This window comes from Hemitrygon akajei, chromosome 6, assembly GCF_048418815.1.
Source record: "Hemitrygon akajei chromosome 6, sHemAka1.3, whole genome shotgun sequence".
Lineage (NCBI taxonomy): Eukaryota > Metazoa > Chordata > Chondrichthyes > Myliobatiformes > Dasyatidae > Hemitrygon > Hemitrygon akajei.
The window spans coordinates 68876989-68898359 of record NC_133129.1 but is presented as its reverse complement, the minus strand read 5'-3'; the positions used below and the strand labels follow the sequence as shown (position 1 = coordinate 68898359).

Genomic DNA, 21371 nt, shown 5'->3' with positions numbered 1-21371 from the left:
GCACGAATTCAACCAACTACAAATCAAGAAAACCCGGAAGTGCTCTTCCAGCACTTGTTGTTCGAGCATGTACAGACTTTTTTTCTTGTCATTATTCCCTAAACAATGCAGTATACAACTATTTTACATAGCATTTACATTGTATTAGGTATTATAAGTAATCTAGAGATGATTGAAAGTATACGGGAGGATGTGCATAGGTTACTGTAGATTGGGATCGAAAAAAAATCAGAAGTTCTCTTACTATGCAAGTCAGAATAGGTACATCCGGTATTATTTAGCGTCAGTCAAATGTTTGTCTTAGTATATATTTTACCTTTCTATGCATATAAAACACTTAAGAAAGTATGTTTCAGCGCCAGGCTTGGGAATGGAATTTTCCGAGTTTGAACCAGTGACAGACCACTTCTGAGCGCGCTCTCCATCCGTGCCTGGTTGATGTGGAGGATCAAAAACCCCAAACCCCAAAACCCAATAATTAAACCACTGCGTTGCTTAGTAATAATTGTAGCTTTCATCGGGGCAGAGCCTTTCACACTTTATCCTTTAAAATTGTTCCCATCATTGACCGACTGTAGCCTAACGCTTTTCCAATGACCGATGGCGTTTCACCCCTTTCCGATCGCTTTATTACTTCCACATTATTTTCAATCGTGATCGTGATTATTTTCCTGAACAGAAACACTGCGGATTCAGAGGTCCGCCGCCGGGTCCTAATGTCCACCACACTGCGACAGGTTAAATAAGATCTGGGGTTCCGCTGGGTCCTAAGGTCCAACGCATTGAGGCAGGTTGAATAAGGGACTTGAGCATCCGTGTTTTTTGGTATCTGCGAGGTGTCCTGGAACCAATCCCTCACAGATAAGGACCACCGACTGTACATGAAATAGTAATTTACATTTGACATAATCACAGGATCAGGTAAGTATATGAGACACATTCCTGCCTGAAGGGATATTCACTGGAAAAGAGCTTTGCCTCCTACTCATTCTGCTGAATTTGGATCAGGTAGGCAGGGAAAATGGGCAGCAGGTCAAGTCTTCCAAGATCCTTGCTGGGGCGAGGTGGAGGAATGGAAAAGAGGTTGAGCAAAGGGAAGAACTCCATGAATTTTCTTGATGAAGTATCCAATTCCACTGTCATGTCAGACTGCTCGTGGAATTCAACAGCAGGGGTTTATATTGTGATAATTAATTAACAGCTTCACTTGGAATCTTTCCACCAAAACTGCACTGATTACATTTATTTGAAGAGTAACATGATGTGAAAATATAGCATTAAATAACTTACACTTTCCTGCAATCATTTTAGCAAAATGTTCTGAACTGATATTCTTTGCAAATCTTGCCAACGTTTCCAAAACATGTACTTGATACTCCCTGTCTAAATGTCCTAGACAGCATTAAGGTCAACCCGAAAACAGGAGTTTCTAACTGTTTTTAGACCTTAGACAATCATTTTAGCAAAGGGTCTGTGGACACCAGTTTGAGAATCCCCGTTCTAGAATGAGAGGCCTGATAATAGTGCCCATTCCATGCTTTCATCAGTTGTCTTTTGCCAATTTAGACATGTTATTTGAGCTCAATCATTTACATATTACAGATCCAGCACGTTATGACACAGAAAGAGGCTATTTCACTCATAATGATTGTGGTGGTGATTTTCTGCATATGACTCACCAAGCCTAATTTTACACTTTTTGTCCAGTTAGGTAATAAAACTCATATTTTAGGAAGTCCAAGACTAACTCAACCATACTACCTTCATTATTGGAATAATGATGAAAGAACCACATTCCGCAATGCGACAGAAAAATTTAATCTTAATACATATTATCTGTCCTAATCTATTTAATTAAAATATCTGCAGTTAAAAAATGTTTATACAATGGTAAATTCCTGAGATAATATAGAAAATATCATCAGGTCAGGTAATTTGGTTTGAATAAGGGTTTCACTAGCATACTACTTCTAGTAGCATTATTGATTAGTTGTAAGATAAATGCAAATTCATTTTGTCTGTTTCAGAGTTGATAAATAGATGAATATTTAAAGTGGTAAAATAAATCAGAAGGATTATTAAGAATCACTTTGTTTACATACAGTGAGTTGTTTACAAATTTCACCCTCCATTCCCTACCCACTGCTACAGATTCTACAGAATGAACCATGACCTGCTGTTATACCCCAGTTTAGTTCCCTCCCCTTACATCCCACTGCCATGATCACTTCCAATAAACTTCTTCCATCTTTTCCTGGAAATGTAATATCAAACAATTCAAACCCAACCATTACCATACAATTTCAATGTTATTTTTTTCCAAATTCTGCTTTTTTACATTCTGTACTGAACAAACAACTTTTGTACGTGATTTGACCACAGCATCTGCAGTGTACTTTGTGTGTACTGAACAATATTGTTCACATAATAGTTCTCTTTTGCTACTTTCTTACCTTGATATTTTATGTGCAAATAAATTCACTACCACAATTTCTTCTTAACCAGGCAACCAACCTCATGTTTCTAAAATCTCATCCTTCAGTTGTTCTGAAAATAACCTTGGAATTACCATATTTGAGCACCTGTTTTTTTTATATATATCAAACATTTTCAGCGATTCCATCTGGCAAAGTTAAATGCAATCCTTCCTTATGTGATCCACGACTTCTTGCTGATTCCCCTGACATCTGCTTATGTCCTTTACCCTAGCTTCAACTGGAAGCTATCCAGTAACATAAAAAGGACACAACTTAACTACCCATGTGTTATTCCACTCGCTATTCAGAAAAGTATCAGTGAAACACGGGTTACCAGTCACAATTTCCCATTATGTGGTAGAGGATACCACCAGGTCAAACAATCAGATTAGTTTAAATAAGGCTGTCATTGGCATACTACTTCCAACAACAGTATTAATTGCTAAGTGAATACAAATGCTCTGCATTCCTCTGCCTGATCAGGTTAATAGACAGAGAAGACCTCTAAGGTGATAGGGAGAAAAGAATCAGAATGGCACCAAGAATCATGTTGCTTTCAGATAGTGAGTTTCTGTGATTTTAATTCAATTTCTGAAACAAAAACAAGTTCAACTCCAACACTTATAAAAGAACAGGCATACTCCAGTTTACAAGGAGATGGGCAGCATGGGAGTGTAGTGGTTAGCACAAGGTTTTACAGTACAGGTGACCTGGGTTCAATTCCCAATGCTGCATGTTTGTTCGTTCTCCCTGTGACCACGTGGGTTTCCTCCCCTAGTCCAGTTGGTAGGTCAATTGGTCATTGTAAATTGTCCCACGATTAGGCTAGCTTTGAATTGGTGGTTCGCTGCGCATCATGCTCGATGGGCTGGAAGGGCTACTCCACGCTGTGTCCCGATAAATGAATAAATAAAATTACTGTGGTACAGAGAAAGAAAAGTGTGTTTACATTAATTATATCACCAGCAAGAAGCCAGGACATGATTGATGTGAATTCTATGATTATTTTTTCTGAAAATAAAGGCAGTTGTAAAGTTAACTGATTGGCTGTGTAATAACAACATTTTACCTGGAGAGGAGTACAGGAATCAGGGCACCAGTGAGTGGGACGGGAGCACAGGAGCCAGATACTCAACCAGTGGGATTCCCAAATAATCAGATAATGGATTACCAGTTTTTCTGTGTTAATTTATGGCAAATACATTCAATAAAAAGCCTCTGATTTTCATGAAGCATCAGCGAGAATGCTGAAGTGTAAGTTGAGACCTGCCGGCTGGGTTTCAATTTTGTGGCCAGGGCTGGTGTATAGGGCAGTTTCTGAAAATACAGGTTTGTCAGAACTTCAAGATATCTGTATTTACTTAGAATCAAAGATTAACCTCCTAACACAGTGAACAATTAGAAAATAACCAACAGACTGGCATATCATTGATTTCCCCTGTTGAATTAAGAGAATGCTTCATGATCCTATAAGTCAATCCAACACTGAATGAATATATGCTGGCCTGCAGGATATAAAGTTGGAAGACTCCACAAAGTTGAGGACTTCAATTTGAAATTAGGATTTAAAAAAGCCCAGTGTTCATTCCAAGGAGAAACAAACTGGTCCTCCTAGATGATTTCAATGGTCGGATAAGAAAAGGCACAACCCTCTAGCAAGGTCTGATTGTCAAGGAGGAAACAGGAAAGGCCAATTTCAATAAAGGCCCTCTCCAGACAAAATGCTTGTAGTAGTCTTGTCAAACCAAATCTGCTTGGTCAGAAAAACAAGCAAGACCTTGTGGCAACATCAGAGAGAGAGGCTGCTGGAAGACTGCAGATGCTGGAATCTGGAGTTATTAACAATCTGCTGGAGGAACTCAATGGGTCAAGAAGCATTTGTGGGAATTAACATTTTGGATTGAAACATGATGCAGGGTTTCATCCTCAACAATTCCTTTCGTCCCACAGATGCTCTTGAACTACTGACTTCCTCCATGATGCACATAGCTACATCTCTTGGTTGAGATACCTGTGTAAGTATGTTATGCACTCACAGGAATACCCAAAACCCTAGTATCAATGTTGAAAAACATCATGGATTCCAAAAAAGTTGCTTTACTTGGATAGTGTCTCACAGAATATTTGTGGGTTCCTAGCCAACAAAACTTGCAATGCTTCCAGTATGTATGGCTGCTTCAGAGTCTATTATAATTAGCATCTAAAAAGAGACTTCGGCTTCTTTACCATGAAAAATGAGGGCAGCTTCATGAGAATGACAAGGAAATCCAGAATATAAGTAACTTCAAAATCATGGTTTTCCTGGAATGGAAATTCCACTGCGCCAAAGGAAAAAGGGGTCTACCGTCACCTGAAGGCTGATGCCCTGGAGAAAAAAAACTGAGACCCAAGGAGCAGATGGTGGGTAGAGAGATTGTAGGAAGCCAAGCAACTCAATAACAGCAACGATGTTGTGTTGGTTTTTCAGCACTAATGACACTGTCAATTGTTTCCATAAACACTTCGACTCCAATTTATTAATATTGCCATCTCTGATTCTGAATATTGAACATTTGATGCTTGCACCTGATGCTTATGGACTCACTGCCTCAGTAAAGCAGCCAGCATAATCAAAGACACCAACTCACCCCAGACAATTTCTCTTCTCCCCTCTCTCATCAGGCAGAAGATACAAAAGCCTAAAAGCAAGTATCAGGCTCAAGGACTGTTACCAGACTCTTGGAAAAAAAAGCCTCCTGTATGATAAGATGGACTTTTGACCACACAATCTTCCTTACGGTGATCTTGCACTTTATCTTTTACCTTCGCTGCACTTCTTTCATAGCTTTTACACTTTATTCTGCATTGTTATTGTTTTGGTTTATTCTAGCTCAATGCACTGGGTAAAGATTTGATCTCTATAAAATGTATGCAAGACAAGCCTTTCACTGCTTCTCTGTGAATGTGACAACAACAAACCAAGACCAATTTAAAGAAAATCAAATAATTTATTAAATTAAAATCAAATGAACGAATTTGAAGAAATGCCTCTTCTGTTCACAGTACTTGGGTAATGTTTTGGAGCTGTGTTACTTTGAAGATATGTCATGAGAATTCCAATTCTCATTTTACATAATGTATGAGGTAACTAATATCTGAACTGAAAATGATAGCTGCTACAATGGTTTAAAACACAGAACCATTCAGTTTTAAAGCTAATTTGCTGATTTTCAATAATGAGAAATGACATAATCAGTCACATGAATATCAATCACAATTTAGTAAAATTTCCATAACCAAATTAATATTACATGTTTTAAACTAATAAAATGAATAAAGGATAGGGATGAGATGATGGCAGTTAGACAGGGCCTCTCCTTCAGGAGAAAATTATCATCAGCCGGAATGGTAAATACTAGGGGAAACAAAAGTAAAAGAGGCTAAGTGAGAAGAGAATAAAGGGGATAGGTCTAACCAGGGAGGGGAGCTAAGGAAATTGAAGAAGGGTGGACTGAAGCAGAGAAGAGCACAGTGAGGAAAAATTGTTGGGAGGAGCAAGTAAGAGTGCCAAGATCATGTGTTCATGTGCATGCTTGTCATGCCCGTACACAAGTGTGCTCTACGTTATGGTAACATACAAAATACTGGAGGAACTCAGCAGGCCAGGCTGACATTTTGGGCAGAGACCCTTCAGCAGGACGATGTTAAGGTAGCACAGCATGGTCTCCAGTGACCTGGACCTCCTTGACATTAGACCCAGACAACACACTGTCAAAACCATATGATACCTGGTGCTCAAAGTGAAAACATAACTTGCAGTTTCACTCTAAGGAAATGTTCCACCTTTTTTTTGTAAATCAATTTGCTAAACCATATTTAGTCTACTAGTACTAGATTTCTACAGGGCAAAACCTTTGAGGTACTGCTGAGCTTAATTACCTCAAATCAGCTGCACATAAACATTTTTGTGCAGCTGATAGCAGGTACTTTAGCTAAATTCAGATTCAATTTAGCCCTAATATTCTAGTTGCACTCAAAAGCAACAATCTATGTTTATTTATTGATTGCAATACAGTGCAGAATAGGCCCTTCAAGCCATACTGCCCAGCAATCCCCAATTTAACCCTAGCCCTAGCCTAATTATGGGACAATTTATAATGGCCAATTAACTTACCAAACTGTACATCTTTGGACTGTGGGCGGAAACTGTATAAAGCACCTTTAATGTAAATATCTCAAGTCACTTCACAGAAGTGTTATCAAATAAAACTTGACACCACTGTATTACAGAATATTAAGACAGATGATTAATTGCTTAATCGCTTAATCAAACAGATCACTGCATTTTAAAGGAGGAAATAGTCAATGCAGAGATTAATAGAGAAATTTTTGAAGATTGAAACTTTGAAAACTTCAATAATAATCAGTTGTGGGATTTTTCCCTTGGCTTGGTACACAGATAATCGCAAATGAAAGGCTTTCAAAGTTGCCTCAAGTTTTGTTGACATCCTTTGGACTAGGAGTCATTCAAGGACTTTTCAGTTTTGTGTAGCATATTATAAAGGAATTTTATCTGGAGTTTTGGAGTCATAGAGTTAGAATTCTAGAGACAGATACAGACTCTTCAGTCCACCAACTCCACACTGGTTACTTTGCTCAGCTACACTGACTTCAATTGCCCACATTACTTATAACACCTTGCCTATCAAGTGTTTTTTTAAAAATACCTTTTGTCATGATTGTATCTGATTCCACTACTTCTTTGGGTAGTATGTTCCAAATAATGACTTTGTGCGAAACAAAACTTATGCCTCAAGACTCCTTCCTATCACCTTAGATCTATGCTTTCGTCTTTGATACTCCTACCATAGGGAAAAAGAGATTATTTAACCTATGGACTTCATAATATGATATATTTCTATTGAGTCACCCCCTCAGCCACTTACACCCCAGGGAAAACAAGCACAGTCTATTTAATCTCTCCCCATAACTGATATTCACTAATCCAGGTAACACCCCGGTGAATTTCCTCAGCATTCTTTCCAGCAATGACGTCACTCCATTTTTATTAAAACAATACAACTTTGGGACATCTCTCATTCTATGATACAATGACTTTGCACCAAACCTATCTTAACAGTCTTTCAACTTGAAAAATCTTGCCGATTGAAAACAAGAAATGAGGCATCTCCCAGGAATAGAACAGCTTTAAAAAAGTTTAAACACTTGTTTCTGGACTAAGTATCACTTTCGTTTTTAGTGGAAATGGAGTGGATTTACACTGTGACTCCCTCACCAAAATGGAATCAATTTCAAACAGAGCCTGCATCCCCATAACAGTCGACAGTTTGTATCACTGAATGATCAGAAGACAGGTTCTCAGTACCCTCGGGGCGGTGGCAGTGCTGCGCTCCAACTGCGTTGCAGACTAAAGAGATGCTGGTGACTATGGCCAAGGTCTGAGCTTCTACAGTACGGCCTTCACCTTCTCCATGGGACATGACGCCTTTCAAACCCAACTTTTTTTCAGGACACATAATGATTTACATACAGTTTAAATCTGCTCAGATGTTTAAGAGTACGACGTGGAGAGAGTTTAAATATATAAATATATTTATACACATAAAGGTATTAACCCACTCCACGGGTTTTGTTGATTCCCTTCCCACTGTGCATAATGTTGGAATGGAGAATTAATATTTATTTGGATCAATTAAGCTCCTTCGAGCCCCTTTATCGGCCATTTAACTCCCCCTCGCTCTCCAAACTTACTCAGCTCATCCTGGGCGGCCATCTTGCAGCAGCGGCGCCGACGGGAGCCCGAGTTCAGACCACGCGCCGTGCGCGCGCACACAGCGGGACAGCAGCTGAGACAATAAGGGCGGTGGTTGGGCGTAGAGTGCGCTCACTGACTACCTTACGTTCACACGTGCGCGCTCACTGACTACCTTACGTTCACACGTGCGCGCTCACCGACTACCTTACTTTCACACGTGCGCGCTCATGGTGACGGAGCCTCTGACGCGAACTTCCCATTCCAACACTTGTGTGCATTGGAGACAGCGGATTACCTATTCTGCGGTTGTGTGGGACAGAAAGGTAAAACTTCATCCCCAAAGCGATGACTTTTTGCAGTGCCACCCTCCAGAATCACTTCTATACACTCTTTATTTTCTGATTACTTTGATAATCTCCGATTCTCTTTCGACAGAATACTGCCCAATCTGCTGAGTGTCTTCAGCACTTGGTTTTCGTTCTTATTAATGTCCAGCGTCCCTCCCATTGTTTCTTTCTGAGTCAGAAAGATGTTTCAAGCCGTAGTCCAGAAACTGAACGAAGTGTGGCGGCGTTTCACCTGAGAATGTGTTGGGATCATCTACGTATCTGGTGCTCCAGGTGTAGCCGTCTCCACCTCGGTGAGAGCTAACGCAGTTTAGGGAACTGCTTCAATGAGCAGCTTCGTTTTGTCCACCACAACAGCCAGGATTTCCTGATGGCTACCTATTTCAATTCAGCTTCTTATTCCCAAACTAACATGTTTGTCTATTGCATCCTCTGCTGCCACAATGAGGCCAAATTGATGACGGAGAAGCAACGTCTCATATTTCGTCTGGGTAATCTTTATGCGGATGGCATAAGCATTGATTTTTCTAACTTCTGGTAACCATTCTCCTGTTTCTTGCTCTTTTTTTTTGTTTACCCCGAATTCCGGTGGCCTACTCACCTCTTTTTCCTCTCCTGACCTGCCCATCACCTTCAGATCACCCACCTCCTTCCCTTTATTCTATGGTCTACAATCCAATTCTACAGCCCTTTACCTCTTCCACCTATCACTTCCCAGCTTCTCATCATCCCCTCACTGCCACCCATCACCTGGTCTCACCTGCTCCTGCCTCCTTGTATTCTTCCCACACCCCACACTTTCTAATTTTGGTTTCTGTCCCTTTCTTTCCAGTCCAGATGAAGAATCTTAGCCCAAAACATTGACTGCTTATTTCCCTCTATAGAAACTGTTTGATCTGCTGAGTGTTGCTCAAGATTTCCAGAATTTGGAGAATTGCTTGTACTTCATGTTAACTCTTTTCTGTTTCAGATATCTTTAGAAATGTTTATCATCTCATGAACACAGCATGATAAATGACCCCTGCTGACTTCATGCTAAACCTGCATTAGTCCCATTTTATTCTCCCTTCCTTCCCATCAACTCCCCACAGATTTGACCAATCACTTAACACCTACACTAGGAACAACTTACTGTGATAAATTAACCTACCAATTTGCAAGCCTTTGGGATATCAGAGCAAACCAACACACCTGAAGGAAACTTGTACAGTCACATGTAGCACTGGGGACCAGATTGCACCTGGATCACTGGAGCTATAAGGCAATCACTGGGCTAACCATCTCATTAACATTTCAAGCTAACTTTATTTTGTATTCCTCCTGAATAAAATTTGCATGCCCTTTCACACACATACGAAATACCATAAAAATTAAGTAGTGCAAAATGAGAGCAAAAATAGGGAGGTAGTGTTCATGAGTTGGTCTATTGTTCAGAAACCTGAAGACAGGGGAAGAAGCTGTTCCTGAAATGTTGATTGTGTGTCTTCAGGCTCTGATGCTTCCTCTTTGATGATAGTAATAGGAAAAGATTATGTCCTGGGTGACGGGATCCTTAATAATGGATGCCACCTTTTTAAGGCATCAACTTTTGAAGATGTCCTCAGTGCTGGTACCCATGATGGAGCTGGCAGAGTTTGCAGCCTGCAGCAGTTTTTTCTGATTCTGCATAGTGGCCCACTCCACACCAGACAGCAATGCATCCAATTAGAATGATCTCCATTGTTAGATCTGCAGACATTTGGTAGAGTCTTTGGTGATATACCAAATCTCATCAAACTCTTAATGAAATATAGATGCTGATGTGCCTTTTTCATAATTATATCAATGTGTTGGGCCCAGGATAGATATTCAGAGATGTTAATACCTGGGAAGTTGAAACTGCTCACCCTTTCCATTGCTGATCCCTTGTTGATGGCTGGTGTGTGTTCCCTCACCTTCCCCCTTTCCGAATCCCTTCTGTATAGCAGCACATATATACAGGTATACTGACCTGTATGAAGTTCCAAAAGTTCAAAGTAAAATTTATTGCCAGAGTACATGCATGTCACCAGATACAACCCTGAGATTCTTTTTCTGTGTGTACACTTAGCAAATCTATAGAACAGTAACTGTAAACAGGATCAATGAACAACAAACTGTGCAAATGCAAATATAAGTAAATAGCAATAAATAAGGAGTGTATGAAATAACAAGATAAAGAGACCTTAAAGTGAGACCATCGGTTGTGGGAACACCAGAAATAGAATGAGTGTAGTTATCCTCTTTTGTTCAGGAGTCTGATGGTTGAGGGGTAGTAACTGTTGTTGAACCTGCTGGTCTGAATCCTGAGGCTCTTGTACCTTCCACCCGATGGCAGCAGCAAGAAAAGAGCGTGGCCTGGGTGGTGAGGATCTTTCATGATGGATGCTGCTTTTCTATGGTAACGTTTTATGGAGATGTGCTCAATGGTTGGGAGGGCTTTACCCATGACGTAACTGGGCCGAGTCGACTACCCTCTGTAGGATTTTCCACTCAAAGGTATTGGTGTTCCTATATCAGGCTGTAATGCAGCATACTTTCCAGCACACATCTATAGAAGTTTGCCAAGGTTTTTGATGATTTCTCAAATCTCTGCAGACTCCTGAGGAAATAGAGGCTCTATCATGCTTTCTCTGCAATTATGATGGGTTCAGGACAGGTCCTAAGAGATAGTGACACCCAGGAATTTACAGTTACTCTTCCTCTCCACTTCTGATCCTCGTATTATTACTGGTTCATGGAGAGGTTTCCCTCTCCTGAAGTCTACAAACAGCTCCTTGATCTTATTGACTTTGAGTGAGAAGTTGTTATTATACCACTCAGCCAAATTTTCAGTCTCCTTCCTGTATGCTGATCCATCACCACCTTTGATACAGCCCACAACAGTGGTGTCATCGGCAAACTTGTACATGGTGTTGGAGCTAAAGTCATACAGTTGTAGGTGTAATACGAGTAGAGCAGAAGGCTAAGCACCCATCCCTGTGGTGCTCCTGTGCTGCTGGTGATTGTGAAGAAGATATTTTTGCCAATCTGAACTGACTGGGGTCTACAAGTGAGGAAATCCAGGATCCAATTGCACAAGGGGGTATTGAGGCCCAAGTTTGGAGTTTACTTATTAGTTTTGAGGGGATGATGGTATTAAATATGGAGTTGTAATTGATAAAGAGCATCTTGATGTATGAATCTTTGTTGACCAGATGTTCCAGGGTTGTGTGAGCCAATGAGATGGCACCTGCTGTAGATCTATTGCTATGGTAGGCAAATTGAAGCAAATTCAACTCACTACACAAGAGCTGATATGCTTCAACATACCAGGTGGAGGATAAGTGAGTGGCTGAGGGATTGGAGCAGGGTGTAGGGATTCAGATTTCTGGATCATTGGGACCTCTTTTAGGGCATGAGTGACCTGTACAAAAAGGATGGGTTGCACTTGTATCCCAGGGACCAATATCCTGGTGGGTAGGTTTGCTAAGGCTATTGGGAGAGTTTAAACTAGGATTGCTGGGGGGTGGGAACCAAATTGAAGAGACGGAGGAAGAGATGGTTGACTCATAAATAGAGAAAGCTTGGAGACAGTACGAGAGGGAGGATAGGCAGATGATAGAGAAGGGATGTGCTCAGACCGATGATCTGAGATGTGTCTGAGATGATCTGAGATGTGTCATTTTAATGCAAGGAGTATTATGAACAAAGCGGATGAGCTTAGAGCGTGGATCAGTACTTGGAGCAATGATGTTGTGGCCATTACAGAGACTTGGATGGCTAGGCACAGGAATGGTTACTTAGAGTGCCAGGCTTTTGATGTTTCAGAAAGGACAGGGAGGGAGGCAAAAGAGGTGGGGGCATGGCACCGTTAATCAGAGATAGTGTCACGGCTGCAGAAATGAGGAAGACATGGAGAGATTTTCTACAGAGTCTCTGTGGGTAGAAGTTAGGAACAGGAAGGGGTGAATAACTCTACTGGGTGTTTTTTATAGACCACCCAATAGCAACAGGAAGCAGATATGGAGACATATACTGGAAAAGTGTAATAATACCAGGGTTGTCATGGTGGGAGATTTTAATTTCCCAAATATTGATTGGTATGGCCCTAGAGTGAGGGGTTTAGTTGGGGTGGAGTTTGTTAGGTGAGTTCAAGAAGGTTTCTTGACACAATATGTAGATAAGCCTACAAGAGGAGAGGCTGTACTTGATCTTGTATTGAGAAATGAACCTGATCAGGTGTCAGATCTCTCAGTGGGAGAGCATGTTGGAGATAGTGATCACAATTCTATCTCCTTTACCATAGCATTAGCGAGGGATAGGAACAGACAAGTTAGGAAAGCATTTAATTGGATTAAGGGGAAATGGGCTATCAGGCAGGAACTTGGAAGCATAAATTGGGAACAGATCTTCTCAGGGAAATGTACGGAAGAAATGTGGCAAATGTTCAGGGGATATTTGCGTGGAGTTCTGCATAGGTACATTCCAATGAGACGGAAAGGATGGTAGGGTACAGGAACTGCGCTGTACAAAGGCTGTTGTAAATCTAGTCAAGAGGAAAAGAAGAGCTTACGAAAGGTTTAAAAAGCTAGGTAATGATAGAGAGCTAGAAGATTATAAGACTAGCAGGAAGGAGATCAAGAAAGAAATTAGAAGAGCCAGAAGGGGCCATGAGAGGAACTTGGCGGACAGGATTAAGGAAAACTCCCAAGGCATTTTACAGGTATGTTAAGAGCAAGAGGACACAAAGTTTGGAGGTGTTGTGGATAGTGTGGAGGGCTGTCAGAGGTTACAGTGGGACAGTGATGGGATGCAAAAGTGGGCTGAGAAGTGGCAGATGAAGTTCAACACAGATAATTGTGAGGTGGTTCATTTTGTTAGGTCAAGTATGATGATAGAATATAGCATTAATGGTAAGACTCTTGGCAGTGTGGAGGATCAGAGGGATCTGGGGGTCCGAGTCCATAAGACACTCAAAGCTGCTGCACAGGTTGACTCTGGTTAGGAAAGCATACAGTGCATTGGCCTTCATCAATCATGGGATTGAGTTTAAGAGCTGAGAGGTAATGTTGCAGCTATATAGGACCCTGGTCAGACCCCATTTGGAGTACTCTGCTCAGTTCTGGTTGCCTCACTATAGGAAGGATATGGAAACCATAGAAAGGGTGCAGAGGAGATTTACAAGGATGTTGCCTGGATTGGGGAGCATACCTTATGAGAATAGGTTGAGTGAACTCAGCCTTTTCTCCTTTGGAGTGAAGGAGGATGAGAGGTGACCTGATAAAGGTGTACAAGATGATGAGAGGCATTGGTCGTGTGGATAGTCAGAGGCTTTTTCCCAGGGCTGAAATGGTTGCCACAAGAGGACACAGTTTTAAGGTGCTTGGGAGTAGGTACAGAGGAGATGTCAGGAGTAAGTTTTTTTACACAGAGAGTGGTGAGTGTGTGGAATGGGCTGCCGGTGATGGTGGTAGAGGGGGATATGATAGGGTCTGTTAAGAGACTCCTGGATGGGTACATGGAGCTTAGAAAAATAGAGGGCTATGGGTAACCCTAGGTAATTTCTCAGGTAAGAACATGTTCGGCACAGCTTTGTAGGCCGAAGGGCCTGTATCGTGCTGTAGGGTTTCTATGTTTTTATGTTTCTAACATCAGCCTCTCAAAACACTTCATCACTGTGGAGGTAAGTTGCTCTGGGCAATGGTCATTGAGGCAGCTTACTGTGGTCTTCTTGGGCTTCGGTATGATCGAAACCTGCTTAAAGCAAGTGGGTAGCTCACACTGCCGGAGCGAGAGCTTGAAGATATCCGTGAACACACTAGTGGTTGGTCAGCACAGACCAGATGCTTTCCTTGGATTCAGTCTCTTGAAGGCAGCCTGCACCTTGTCTTCAGATACTGAGACCGAAGGATTGTCTGGAGACACGCGGATGTGTGATGGTTCCTCCTTTTTCTGATGATGGTCAAAGCCAGCATAGAAGGCATTGAGCTCATCTGGAAGGAAAGTGAACATGTTGCAACACACTGTTAGGAAGTAGCACTGAATATTACACCAAAGAAATAGGATTGAAGATTAGGGCAGATTTAGATGGATAAGAAAAAATAAACTTGTCTTATGTAAGAAATAAAAACTCTTATTCGTAGAACAGTATCTCTTGTTTTTTTTTCAATGGAATGCATGTATTTTAACTTCACCCAAATTTCATGACATGCTGGATGACATTAAACCTGATTCTGATCCACATATTCAATGCTGATTTAGGAGCTGGCTCTCCTGTCAGTGCTGCCCTCCAGTGTTCGCTTGGTGGGAGATAATTTGGATTGTGTATGTGTGTGCATTTGTCTGCGGGGAACTGCTTGCTCTTGCTAATAACACTTATCTACCATCAGTTTACAGGACATGTCACTCAGGGACTTGGGCTATATATTTTTATGTGACTGTATGTTTACTGCTCTTATATGTGCTATATGTGCCTTGTGTTGTGTATAATTGAAGGTACTGTATTTTGACCTTGATCTGCTTTTTGCAGATGATGCGGAGGTGCTCAATAAAGAGGAATACTATTTCGTTTGGCTGTATTCATGGGTATTCATGTATCGTTGAATGATAATTAAACTTGAACATGAACTTGAAGAATTACAAACTCGTAATTAAATAATAGGCCTGCCTATCAAATGTATGTATAAGGAGATTGTAATTATACATTGCCTGCAGAACATTTTATTTGTGTCATACCTTGATGTTTCTTTACTGATTATATAGTAATATATTTTCACAATTACCACCAATTGAGAGTTTGCTTGAACACTCACATCTACAAAGAAGAAAGCCTAATAATAAACACAAGAGATTCTAGATGCTGGAAATCCATACAAACACACACAAAATGCTGCAGGAACTTGGCAGGTTAGGCGCATCTATGGTAATGAAAAGAATAGGAAATATCAAGTGTGACAGTGGGAAAGTGTGTATGGAACCAGAGGAAATAGCAGAAGTACTTAATACTTTGCTTCAGTATTCACTATGGAAAAGGATCTTGGTGATTGTAGTGATGACTTGCAGCAGACTGAAAAGCTTGAGCATGTAGATATTAGGAAAGAGGTTGTGCTGGGGCTTTTGGAAAGCGTCAAGTTGAATAAGTCGCCAGGACCGGACGAAATGTACCCCAAGCTACTGTGGGAGGTGAGGGGGGAGATTGCTGAGCCTCTGGCAATGATCTTTGCATCATCAATGGGGACTGGAGAGGTTCTGGAGGATTGGAGGGTTTATTCAAGAAAGGGAGTCGAGATAGCCCGGGAAATTATAGACCAGTGAGTCTTACCTCAGTGGTCGGTAAGTTGATGGAGAAGATCCTGAGAGGCAGGTTTTATGAACATTTAGAGAGGTTTAATATGATTAAGAGTAGCCAGCATGGCTTTGTCAAGGCCAGGCCGTGCCTTACGAGCCTGATTGAATTTTTTGAGGATGTGACTAAACACATTGCTGAAGGAAGAGCAGTAGATGTAGTGTATATGGATTTCAGCAAGGCATTTGATAAGGTACCCCATGCAAGGCTTATTGAGAAAGTAAGGAGGCATGGGATCTGGGGAACATTGCTTTGTAGATCCAGAACTGGCTTGCCCACAGAAGGCAAAGAGCGGTTGCAGACGGGTCATATTCTGCATGGAGGTCGGTGACCAGTGGTGTACCTCAGGGATCTGTTTTTGGACCCATACTCTTAATGATTTTTATAAATGACCTGGATAAGGAAGTGGAGGGATGGGTTAGTAAGTTTGCTGATGACACAAAGGTTGGAGGTATTGTGGATAAGTGTGGAGGGCTGTCAGAGGTTGCAGTGAGACATTGATAGGATGCAAAATTGGGCTGAGAAGTGGCAGATGGAGTTCAACCCAGGTAAGAGTGAAGTGGTTCATTTTGGTAGACATCTTTGGTGTCTAAGATGGATGAGAGGCATTGATCGTGTGGATAGTCAGAGGCTTTTTCCCAGGGCTGAAATGGTTGCCACAAGAGGACACAGGTTTAAGATGCTGGGGAGTAGGTACGGAGGAGATGTCAGGGGTAAGTTTTTTACTCAGAGAGTGGTGAGTGCATGGAATGGGCTGCCGGCAACAATGGTAGAGGCGGATACAATAGGGTCTTTTAAGAGGCTTTTAGATAGGTACATGGAACTTAGTAAAATAGAGGGCTATAGGTAAGTCTAGTAATTTCTGAGTTAGGGACATGTTCGGCATAACTTTGTGGGCCGAGAGGTCTGTATTGTGCTGTAGGTTTTCTATGTTTCTTTTCTTTGAAAAAGGAGGACATCTCTGGGAACAGATACAGTGGAACGAAGAAACTGAGAAAAGGAAATGGCATTCTTACAGGAGACAGGGTGGGAAGAAATGTAGTCAAGGTAGCCTTGGGAGCTGGTAAGTTTATAAAACACATTGGTAGACAGTCTCCAGAGGTAGAGACAAGAGAGATCTGGAAAAAAGTGGCAGAATTGGACCAGGTGAATTTCAGGGTGGGGTGGAAGTTGGAGGCAAAGTTGATAAAATTATCAAGCTCAGCATGGGTGCATGAAGAAACACCAATGGAGTTGTCAATGTAGAGCAGTAAAAGTTGGAAAGCATTACCAAGGAAGGCTTGGAACATTGATGGCTCATAGCCATTGAAAAGGAAGGGCAACCTAATAAACTTAGATTTTGTTGAATTTCAAAACTGGAAAAAGTCTTCCCTAAATTTGTGTCATGGTTAATGCTCTTTACTTAAAATGTTCTTGCCATTAGCAAACATGAGGAAAGGGTGTAGGTAGCTACGTTCAAAGACTTGCAGATTAGATTTAACACTTGGAGACATAAAATCTGAAGTCTGGAGCAACAAACAAAATGCACCCAGGAGTTCCTCCATGATCTGTTACTAGAGTCAACGCATGATAGAAACTAACGTACCTCAGAGTTAAAATAGAGACACTGGAATTTGGAGTGAAAAATATAAGCAAACTGCTGGAGGAACTCAGCAGGTCAGGTCAGGTAGAGGGAAATGGACAGGTGGAATTTTGGAATGAGACACTTAATCTGGATAGCACCTGAGGAGTTAAGAGGCAGGCAATGTTGAATATTATGATGGGAGTCTCAACACACAATGCTCACAGTCAAATCCACACTCCTCACTTCATGCTAAATATGGATAATTATGATGTAAAATGATTGACACACTTATTTCCAGTGTGTACCACCTGATGAAAAAGTAACTTTTATAAGCAAGATGTTTCTGTTAGGGGTGTGTGTGTGGGGGGGGGGGTGGTTGCCATGCTAATTATTTGTGAAATATTTTTAAATGGGATGGAGGTGCACAGAGACTCCATTTCATAATTGAAAGGTGGCAGAACATTTTGTAGTGTAAACATTGAAGAGCATAGTGATAAACATCATTAAGATATAGACAAGCTGGTGGACATGGTGGACACTTATGGGGTGACGATGGGGGTGAAACTTTGCAGGAGTTGCCAGGCAGTGATGAACTCAATATAAAACTGCATTAGGGACTCCACCTCCAGATTTTTCCTCAGGGTTTACAACCGAAGCCTTCTCCATGAATGGGTATAGCTGCAAGGCAGCGGAGGTGCAAGATCAGAGATTTTCTTCTCTGAGGTGAGGTGTCAACCATTGCTGACAAGCCTCATCTGCCCGAAGTGACTGGTTTTAAGACCCTGCTAGACTTCCTTCGCCTTTTCTGTCAGTAGAACTGGTTTTGCCAGGCTTAGGAGCTAAGACACATGTGAAGGCCAGCAGTTGGACTTGGTTGTCAAATGCTATTTGAGTGGCACATCATTGGGAACATTTAATAGGTAGTGGGAGCTCATTTCCACCACCACCCCAGGCTAAAAAAATCTTAAGGAACTTATATTTCTATAAAACACTAGTTAATCTACAGTAAGTTTTGACAACCATATTGTAGGATGGATATGGATGTTTCAGTGAGGGCAATTATAATTGAATGAATAGATTGAACGAGCTTGGATTGGTCTAAGAGGTTGAGAGGAAATTGGATAGAAGTATTCCAACATCATGCTCCTGACAAAATAAATAAAGGTTGTATCTGCTGGAGGAAGATTTGTAAAACCACAGATATAATATAAGCCAAAGACCCAGGAGTGATACAGAAAAAAATATGGAAAATTCATTACCAGGTATTTCGAAGTTAAAAGTAAATTATTATCAAAGTACATATAGGTCACCATATACAACCCTGAGATTCATTTTCTTGCAGGCAAACACAGTAACCCCAAGAAAGACTGCACCTAACTGGATGGACGAACAACCAATGTGCAAAAGACAACAAAATGTGCGAGTACAAAAGAAAAAAAGTGGTAACTATCTAGAACGTGAGATGAAAAGTCCTTGAAAGTGAGTCCATAGGTTATGGAAACAGTCAGTGATGGGGGGAGTAAAGTTATCCTCTCTGCTTCAGGAGCCTGATGGTTGAAGGGTTATAACTATTCCTGAGCCTGGTGGTGGGTCCTGAAGCTCCAGTGCCGCCTTCCTAATGGCAGTGTTAATGGCCTGGATGGTGGGGGTCCTTGATGATCGATGCTGCTTTCCTGTGACTCTGCTCCGTGTAGATAAGTTCAGTGGTGGGCAAGGATTTACCTGTTATGGAATGGGCCATGTGCATTACATTTTGTAGTATTTTTCTTTCAAGAGCATATTCAATACCAGTTTTGCAAATTAAATTGTTATAGTCAAGAGGGCTTGTAACACTTCCTGTGTTCTGTGAAATGAAAGCATAGCCATCTATACTCATGATAATACACTGACTCTCTGAGCATAAGGCTATTTATCTTTATTTCTTATTGCACATTTAGATCAGTGAGGATGCCAGACAGGATAGTAGAGTGCTCATCTTGTGGGATGTGCGACCTCCAGTGTCTCTGACAACTATACCTGCAAGCACTGCGTCTGATTGCAGCTTTTAATAGACCATGTTAAGGAGTTGGATCTGGAACTGAATGAACTCCGGATCACTCAGAAGGTTGAGGGGTTGATAGTCAGGATGTAGAGTGAGTTTAGCGCCATCTAACTGGGTTCAAGTGACCCTATCTCCCCCTCTCGCTTGCTACTCCTGGTCGAAGTTGTCTGCTTGTGTTTCCTCCCTCTCCCTCTCCTTCTGAAGGAAGTTCTCTGCATTTGAGTGGTCCCCCCCTCTCTCTCCCCCTCACTCTGGGAGTGAGTGCGGAGTTTTGGGTCTTGCGCAACGTTCAGTTGACACGATTTGTGGATTGAACTCTGTAATTCACATTATGATGTGTCTCTGGCTTCTCGTGACTCCCTTTTTGTTGATACTTTGTATGATTTTTAATCAGGGTAGACTAGATCTGTGGCCTGAAATAACGAGTTTGAACTGAACTGAGATAAACTGAATATGCCTGCACTCTCATTTAAAGTAGAGTAGAATGTTTTCTCTCTCACTGCAATATGAATACACCAGTTACAGCAACATCCCGTGTGTGTGCTTTTATTTAATCGATATGTAGTTGTGAAGACTCAACAAATTGGTGACAAATATGGACCTGAATGTCAGAAAATATCACAAGCTGCACTGATAGTTAACAGGACAATTACGGGACAAAGCAGCGAGAAGAGAAAGTTAAACAGTACAGTGTAGGCCGTCATGGACGCTAACAAAGGGATGCATGAATAACTGCATAGTACACAGTGAAAGACACAGCAAGCAAAGTTGACTTCAGTTAGGAAAGTTGATGAATTTGACAGCATTAATGTAGGCTGGGAGTCGTATATTGAGAGGGTTGAACTGTATTGTAAGGTGAATGACGTGGATGAGCAAAAGAAAGCCCCCTCACTTCTTAGCTTAATGGGAGCTAGAACGTACAGTCTCTTATGCAACCTAGTAACTCCTGAAAAGCCAGCAAGCAAAACGTTTGATGAAATTGTTGCAATGTTATAGAATCACTTGAACCTTAAACCGCTAGTAATAGCTGAGGTTTAGATTTTACAAAAGGAACCAGTCAAAGGATGAAAGCATTTCAGAATACATTGCAGAAGTGCACAAACTTTCCCATTGCTGTGACTTTAGAGATGGCCTTTCTGGTGCACTAAGGGACATGCTTGTATGTGGCATGCTTAGTCAAAGCACTCAAAAGAGGCTACTTGTCAGAAAGAGACCTAACCTTAGAATAGACATTGACCATTGCAATATCGTTAGAGACTGCAGCAAAGATGCAGCAGAACTACAGAAAGGAAGGTTAGAATATGAAAGGCACAAAATGTCCCTGAATGGTGCAAAAAGTCAAAAATGTTATCAATATGGTAAATTCTCCCATGATGCAAATGACTTGGTTCAAAGAAATGTTTGCATAAAGTGTCACAGATCAGGTCACATAGAGAGAGTGTGCAAGTCAGACAAAAAGCACAATCAAAGAGAAAAATCACACTGAGTGACAGGTTTCAAACACAAAACTAAGCAAATGCATAAAGTGATCAAATGTAAAAGAGAATCAGACAACATAGAGTCTGACAATGGTGAGCTGTCATGCCTAGAACTGCGTATATTACTGAAGCAGATCACAAAATCATCTAGTGTGAATGGTTAAAACTGAAAATGCAGCTGGATACAAGGTCAGCTTTGTCTATAATTTCAGAAGCTGACTACAACAGGCTGTTTTCTAAGCTACCGTTAGAGAAGACCTCAGTGATAAAGACCTACGCAGGTGAGAAAATGTCTCCCAAAGGCAGAGTGAAAGTGAACATGATCCATGGAGGCCAAACACAGCAGTTGGAGTTTTATGTATTG

At 41.3% G+C, this 21371-nt stretch overlaps 1 protein-coding gene across 1 annotated transcript in view; it reads right to left on the bottom strand.

The window, feature by feature from the left end:
• ecpas (Ecm29 proteasome adaptor and scaffold) overlaps positions 1 to 8350 on the bottom strand; it is a 142561-nt gene extending 134211 nt beyond the window's left edge. The window contains exon 1 of the mRNA XM_073048596.1: positions 8229 to 8350. Within this exon, the coding sequence (XP_072904697.1) occupies positions 8229 to 8250 (22 nt within the window). The 5' untranslated portion in view covers positions 8251 to 8350. The remainder of the gene's footprint in view (positions 1 to 8228) is intronic.
• Between the last annotated feature and the right edge of the window lie 13021 nt (positions 8351 to 21371).